This window comes from Labrus mixtus, chromosome 9 (genome assembly GCF_963584025.1).
Source record: "Labrus mixtus chromosome 9, fLabMix1.1, whole genome shotgun sequence".
NCBI lineage: Eukaryota > Metazoa > Chordata > Actinopteri > Labriformes > Labridae > Labrus > Labrus mixtus.
Genome location: NC_083620.1, coordinates 9,755,005 through 9,763,002, shown reverse-complemented (window position 1 = coordinate 9,763,002; position 7,998 = coordinate 9,755,005). Strand labels below are relative to the sequence as shown.

At 44.3% G+C, this 7,998-nt stretch overlaps 2 protein-coding genes across 2 annotated transcripts in view; one reads left to right on the top strand and one right to left on the bottom strand.

The window, feature by feature from the left end:
• Nucleotides 1-7,876, top strand: part of LOC132980179 (chloride channel protein 2-like) — a 121,832-nt gene extending 113,956 nt beyond the window's left edge. Inside the window, exons 24-26 of the mRNA XM_061046152.1 lie at nucleotides 1,830-1,916; nucleotides 5,047-6,676; nucleotides 6,707-7,876. Of these exons, the coding sequence (XP_060902135.1) occupies nucleotides 1,830-1,916; nucleotides 5,047-5,241 (282 nt within the window). The 3' untranslated portion in view covers nucleotides 5,242-6,676; nucleotides 6,707-7,876. The remainder of the gene's footprint in view (nucleotides 1-1,829; nucleotides 1,917-5,046; nucleotides 6,677-6,706) is intronic.
• The window catches only part of fam131ab (family with sequence similarity 131 member Ab), a 130,928-nt gene that overhangs the window by 79,795 nt on the left and 43,135 nt on the right, over nucleotides 1-7,998 (bottom strand). The window lies entirely within an intron of this gene.

Here is a 7,998-nt window from a genome sequence, read left to right as displayed (position 1 = left end):
GAGGGTTTGAATGATTCTAACAGCACATAATGACAGTCTCCATTTGCACACAACTTTTGAGCACGGGTTGTTTTTATTTGGACTCCATAGAAATGAGATACGTCGTTTATTTTCTGTCATCACCATGAAAAGATAAACTTTAAAGACACTTTGAGGGTGATGTATGTTCAGGACATGAAACAGAATGTTGGCGTTTGACAAATATAATATTCTAGATACTTTAATTAGCTTAGCTGGTGCTAACGATGAACTTGACATTGATACTATAGATAGAAATCAGTCTTGACTTTTATCCCCTTTTTATACAAGAGGCTGGTCACCCTTTAATGTCCTCCTCTTGTGTGTTTGATCCCGGCCGTGAGACAGCTGTCTCAGGTTAATGTGTGCTCATCATCATTAGAGGAGCCTCAAGTCTGCAGGAAGAGTTTCACACGTATCCATGAAACTATTTATTTTGCCAACGGGTACCATATGAAGTTAAAGGTATAACATGCAACGTTTAGAGAAGATGTCCAGTAGATGTCGCACTTGAGCACTGGTCTCTAAGATGAAAGAAATCACTTTGCCCCCCTCCCCCCCCCCATGAATATGAGTATGTAAGAGCAACATTAGCAGTTAACTAGCTAATGTTAGCATAGTAAGGAAAAGTCATATTGATGCAAACTATCCTCAACCTTGCTGCTTTTACTGATGACTTAAGTTACACACATGATGGTTGGTAGAGTTGTCTCTCGGCGCTGGTGGCGCAGTGGTTAGTGCGCACGCCCCATGTATGGAGGCTGTAGTCTTCCAAGCGGCGGCCCAGGTTGGAATCCAGCCTGTGGCTCCTTTCCCGCATGTCGTTCCCCACTCTCTCTCTCCCTGATTTCCAACTCTATCCACTGTCCTATAGCTCAATTAAAGGCACAAAAAGCCCAAAATAAATCTTTAAAAAAAAAAGAGTTGTTGTCCGAGGGTTCGATCCCCAGCTCCTGCAGCAACATGTCCGATGTGTCCTTGGGCAAGACACTTAACCCCGAATTGATCCCGCTGCTTCGTAGGCGGCCTATGAATGGATTAGTTACTTGTGATGGTCTCTTTACCCAACAGCCTCTACCATCAGTGTGTGAATGAGTCGGTGTGACCTGCGGTGTAAAAGCACTTTGAGGAGTCAGAAGACCAGAAAAGAAACATACAAGCTCAAGTCCATTTACTGTTTACAATATCCTGCAGCTGAAGCTTAGGCTGCTGCTGTTGGAGTGCAATGCATCCTGGTACTTGTAGGATTTCTGGCATGTCTCTGCAGGTAGAAGAAATTAAACAAATAACTTTTAGCTTCAGTTTACTTTGTTTACCATTAAAACTGATTGCACCTTTAAACTGAAAGTTGCATAACTCCCTCTAGATCAAATCTAAATCAATCCACATCATAAACACGGCTATGATGCGCAGGGCAGGGCGGTGTTCTTTTTTAGGATAAATATCTTCGACTGATGAATGACTTGTGTTTCAAACTTTGTTATCGAGGTTAGAAACAGACTACTTTGATCAGCTGCATTCAGAGCAGGTTTTCGTTTCTTTGTTTTCTTTTCTGGATAAACTTGTGCAACTGGAACACTTTGAATGTCCCTGATCAAATTTCCCAGAACGATCGTGTCCCATTTAAAGTAACGTTGGACGATTTGAATGAATCCATTGTGCACAAAGTCGTCCATGTTGGATAATTGAAGTCAGTGGTGCGTTTCCTCTAACTGCACCTCACTTTCTACTTAAAGCAGGAAGCAAACACAGCATGCTCTCTTATTTTCACTGTTTTCATTGCTTCACTGATTGTTTCCGTTTCCCTGCAGACCCATACCATCTTCTCTCTGCTGGGCCTCGACCACGCCTACGTCACCAGCATCGGACGCCTCATCGGGGTGGTTTCCCTCAAAGAGGTACCGATCTTTTTTGGGGGTATTCTTTGACATTGGGGCATCATTAATGTGCATGTTTTATCTCTGTAGATCAATCTTTGGTTTATGTTCTCATCACACCGTGTTGTGTAAAAGTCCGGACTCTCATCATTTACAGACGCAGCTTAGATGCCGCTTTCATAACCGTAAAAAATCACTGTCGGAGTCGTCAGGAGCGCTGTCACCGTGCTGAACACATACACACAAAGAGCTTTCAGTCAACATTTATGATTCCTCCTCCCTCCGCCTGTTAGAGACTGTGACAGACAAAAGGCTGCTTAATATTGCTGTCTTCCTCTATTGTCTCGCTGTCTGTTCTCCGCCCGCCTCACTCTCTTTCCACTGCCGCCGCCTCACAAACAACTGGAAACCTTTTGCATGTTGTGAATTGGCCAGGAAGTGGAGAGAGGATTGTTGCTAAGTGCAGCGCCGCTTGCCTGTCCCTGACATTTAGGCTTTTTTGTTCTGCGTTCCTCCAGCAGACAAAAAAGCCAGCCAAGGCAGATAAAGCCCGTCCTCTCTCGTGGTCTGCCTGTCCGTCACTCAGACACGCTGTTACATCACAGCCTCTCCGCTCTGTGTGAGAGAAAAGAAATGCAAGGATGTTTGTGTGTGTGATTACAGTGGGTTATGTCCACCCTACAGTACGCAAAGGCTGCTCTATGCAGTGACACAGGATCTGTAGAAGCCAAATCCTTCACCCAGTATCAGCCAAAAGACGATCTCGACCCGGGCAAACAGAACACTGAATAATCCGTCATCCTGAGACCAGAGAGGAAAAGAATGAGACTTTTAGAAAACGTGTGCACAAACCACCAATGGATTTAGAAAGTTGAATATTGTTTGTATACGATCACATGTCCTGATAAATATGTCCTAGAGGCCATTCAACCCCAATGCATTCTGATTATTCAGAATTTAAACGTTTTTTGTAAACATTATTTTAAATGTAAATGCAGAAGTTTCTCTATGTCCCAAAACAGCGAACACTGCATCCCCACCAGGGGGCTCTCAATCGAAACAATAACAAAAAATGATGCAGAGGCTGGCGGGGAATCATGGGAGTGATTCTCTCTGCTACTCCACCCCTTCCCACCCTCGATGAAAACGACCTCCCAGTTGACCGTAGTCATGACGACCGGGTCAAACCGACCTGAGGAAGAGAATACGTTTACAGACAAGCTAATGTATCCGAGTATAATCTACATGACGTTTTTTTATCACAGCAGCACATACAGCGACAGTACGGCAGCTTTCAGTAGCAGCTCACGCTTCCTTATGCAGCGGGCTTTGTCGTAACATTCAGTATTTCCACGGCAACGATAAACATGTTGCGTTTGTTCTGGCGGCCGTCACGACACAACACGTCCCGTTACCACTCCAAAATGAAGGATTTCTCTGGCTTTGATAAGTGTTGGAAATATTTGAGGTAATGTAGGAAATCAACAAAAATATTAATATAACAGGTTTAGTCCATTTTTAATTAGTCCCCTTAAGGACATCATACTTCATGTTCGTCTTTTGTAAAATTTAAAGAAATCGTTCTGCTATTCTTGGCCTCAATCTGTGCCGACTGTAACCACATGTTAGTGACACCAAGCTGCTGTCATTGAGGCCGTTTCCAGAAACCACGTCCTAAAATAATTGTCTCCAACAGTCTCAGCCTCTTTGATTTCCAGGATGTAGTTACTGTAGTGGAAGCTGTGAGGGAACATTTTAAATCCACTTTCATTGCTGTGGTGTGTGGGAGGCGAGGAGAGTCGCAGAGATTAATAAATGTGGAATCGTTTCCGCTTCTCGTTTCTCCTCTGTGAAAGAATTTAGCCAACACAGGCGAGAGCACAAGTCAGCTCGACCTCAGCCTCCGTGCGTTCTTTCCTCTGACCACGATCGTTCCCTGTATTACATTCTATAAAAAAGAGAAAATAGCTCGTGTGCCTGTGCGTCAGATTGTAAAGTACTGACATGATCACTGTAGAGCCAGGGAAGCATCCAGCGAGCAGTTTCATTTCCTCTGAGGCCGCCCATGACAAAGCTGTGTGCAGCAGTTTAATGAGGCACTGTGAAAAGCCTGAACTGTGCAGCACATGAGGATCCAAAACCTGAACTACCAACCAACTGAAGCACCGTAGAAATACTCGCCCTCTTCAGACTGTGTTTCTGCAAAAGCGCTGTAACTTAGCTCCGCCGTCATCGCGTCTTTGTACGTTCATACGGATTCTGTGACGGCGTAATAGTGTGTAATGGCGTCCCAGTCTGTGAGGTCACATTGCGTTTCAGCGTTGCAGAAGTGCTGCACAGCGGGAGCTCCACATACACACACAGTCAGACATGCACACACACACAGCGCTGTTCTCCCCCGCTGGCTCAGCTGATCCCCTCTCTCCTCTGGAACACCTGTTACTACCTCTGCAGACGCTACAGAGGGGGGGTCACTTCGTCGCCCCATTACACCTCCGTGACATTCAGATTGAAGGTGATACGTCACAGAGGTGTAATTATCGCATTATTATTCTGAGTAAGAATAGTGATAGTATTCTTGTCTGATGTTTTTTGTTTTTAGGTTAGCTCTTTGTCTTCAGTTCTTCTGTCCTATTCACGGTGGTCAAATGTCACTATGGCTTCTTAAAACATGCAAATGGCCATGATTAAATAATGAATCACCAGCCTTCAGTCCTCCATGCAGGTGAACTTCCACATACCTGTGCTAACCGTGGTTACAAATAGCTCCGGTCGATTCGTCAGTTTAACCTGACACAGCCGACATATATTGTACTGTATTTCCATTTTATTGATCTAAATACTAACAAACTGTGCCGCGCTACATGATTCATTCTTCCACTGTACTGTTGTTTACTTCCTGGTCATAGTTCAGCATTAGGCCGGATGGCAGCAGCTACAGCTCCAACTAGTGACCCGGTACACAACATTCGACAGGCTTGACAAAGTGCAGTGTGAAAGCAAACCAACCCAAATGAAACATGCACCAAGATCGTAACTTCACCCATGAATCGCAGTCCACCAAACTTTATCTGTGAAAGCGACGAAGACGTTTTTGCATCAGACTGAGTTTGTGCCTTCAGGTCTAACAGTTTGTTCTCTTCCCTTCAAGCTTCGCAAGGCCATCGAGGGCTCTGTGACAGTGAAAGGCGTGAAGGTGCGTCCGCCGCTGGCTAGCTTCAGAGACAGCGGCACCAGCAGCAGCGAGAACGAAGCCACGGAGCTCCACAAGCTGTGGGACCGCCACAAGAGCATGTCACTGCCCCGCGAACACACCCCCTCCGAGTCTGATGAGAAGTCCCAGTGAGGGGAAAAGAGAAGAAGGGGAGGAAGAGGAGGCACTGAGATCTTTAATCCCCCAAAGCCACAAACGTGCAGAAATCCTCAGGGCTAAGGATCAATATTTAATTCTGGAAAGAGTTCTACTGCTACGCCAGCCTCTCCTCATTTCTCTCCTCATCTGCTTCTCTCTCTCTCCTTCCCCCGCTGTCATCACCAGTACTATCCCCAGAAGTCTTGCACTGACCAAGCCAGACACTCCACGAGGGAGTGGAGCACATCTCAACCATGTGCCCTGCTCTCCATTTTACCTTGGGAACCCACAGCAGAGCGAATGTGGATTAGGGTGAAAAAGGACATGTGTCGGTGGATTCCGACAAAGGGAGTGGGTTCAAATCTTTAAAAAAAAGGGATTTTTTTAAGCAGATTTTTTTCTTTTTGACTTGTGTATCGTTAGAGTTTGATCAAAGTTTAAACCTGAAACGTTTTATTTTGGAAAGAGTCTTCCACTTGAATAGAGAGATTCAGAAACTATGACAAGGAAGAATACTGTAAGTGTGTACTGTAAGTGTGTGTGTGTGTGTGTGTGTGTGTGTGTGTGTGTGTGTGTGTGTGTGTGTGTGTGTGTGTGTGTGTGTGTGTGTGTGTGTGTGTGTGTGTGTGTGTGTGTGTGTGTGTGTGTGTGTGTGTGTGTGAAGCGGATAAATGTGTGTGTGCATGAAGAGGGAGGGAGCAAACATACGGACGAGTACTAGGGCCAGGCTAAAGAACAAAGATGATGGGATGACATTATTTTCTATTTATGCATCAAAATGTTGAGAAAACAGTTAAAATGTCCATAAAAATAAAATCTCAGTTTTAAAGGTCACATAATAACAAAATCCACTTCACCATGTTTCTCTAACACTAATATGTGTCTCTAGTCTCCCTACAAACCCCCCAATGAGAAAAGTCCATCCTCTTCATCTTTTGCCTGCTCCACTTTTCAGAAAATGTGTGCTCAAACAGGCTATTTGGAGATTTTCCCTTCATGACATCACAAAGGGCAGTAACCCCTCCCCCAGGTGGGTGACACTCCCACAGCTAGGTGTTTGTTCTGCCCTCTGAGTCTGCCTTCTCACCCTAAACAATAGGACATGGAGTGAGATAGCCCGAGACACCTGAGCCCTTCCAAAGAGGGGGCGTGGTCAGACACAGCTCATTTACATTTAAAGGTACAGACACAGAAACAGCCTGTTCTGATCAGGGCTGAAATAGAGGGGTTTATAGGCATGATCAAATACAGGATCAGAGTGGATTTAGAACAAGAAACTTCACAGACATGTTTTGAGGAGCTCTGAGACTTATTTAAACTGGTTGAAGAGGAGGAGAATATGTAAAACTTTAAGAACAAGAGTGAGAGATGACAAGAAATAAACAGAAAAAGTTGGAAAGTCAAGAATAAAATTGGACTATTAGACCGAGTGTGAGGCACCAAAAAAGAAGGATCTGAGATTAATTTAGCTTTTTGATAATAGCAAGCAGAAAAAAGTACCGTAAAACTCCAATTAAAAGCCCAGGCTTTATTATCTGACCCTGCTTTTAACTGAGACAGGCGTCAAGCGTGCCGACGTGCTGCACAGCTGGAACGCTTACAAGCATTCTTTTCTTTCAATCTTTATCTCACAGATGTTGAAGTCCATCTTAATGTTTTAATGCTTTCATTTTTAACTGCAAACTAATGGACACTAAACGCATCGGGAGCCTCTAACTGAGAGCTGCCTTCATTAGCACAATGTGCAGCAACTCCAGGATTCTCAAAGGGACTAGGCCTGAACTTGTGATGGGCTTTTATTAGAAGTTTTACAGTAAATGTTGAAGTTAAAATGGAAATCCTCAAAATCTGAAAAAAATACTTCCTTTGGCGTGTTTTTATTTTCTATACCTCGCTTCTGGCTTTCTAGAAATTTGCGTTCTTATCTTTTTTTCCATCCCTGGCCCTGATAGTCGTCCGTACAAAAGACTTGTTCCTTTTAAATCTTAAACACATTTCACTCTTCGTTTCCGGCTCATCAGGTCGTCTGGGTTGAACTGGAATGTAAATCACTGTTTGTCCGATTGAGACGCATTGAACTACGGGACTGATGCCTTATTTTTCTGTTGTTTTGTTTTGTCCTCATTTCTCCACTTTAGACCTTTAATGGTCAGACTGAGAGCACGTCTATGCAAGCAAGCGTGCCGTTGGGCAGCGGCGAGAGCACCTGTAGCCCTTTTCAGAACGTATACTCCTCTCATACTGTAGCTACAGCCTTACATCACAAAGACACATTAGAAAACTGGCAAACAAAGAGGCGGCGGCGGCGATGCACTCAGAGTTTTCTGCTTATCTAAATTTAGCTGTTAATAACGGTTCATCTGAATGTTGGGGCGGATGGAGAGGGCAGGAAGCGAGGGAGAGACGGAGAACAGGGAGCAAATGGATGGCTGAAAGACTGAAGACATCATTACCTAACCAGCTGCTCTGGGCCCTCTCATCAATCTGCCTTTGATTTCCATGTTCGCTAACCTCCATTACTATCAGTAACACAGATTACCCCCCCCCCCCTCCCTCCACCGGCTGTATGATGACTCAGTGCAGATTGCAGACCTTGTTGTTTACATTCACATAAACACTCCATAGCTTACATGAGCAGCCTGATTATTGCAGATCTTTGACGTGAGGGACGAATGATACATGTTGCCAGATGGATGATAATCGTTTTAGTTGTACAATAATTGTAACAACTATGTAATTTACAATTTAATC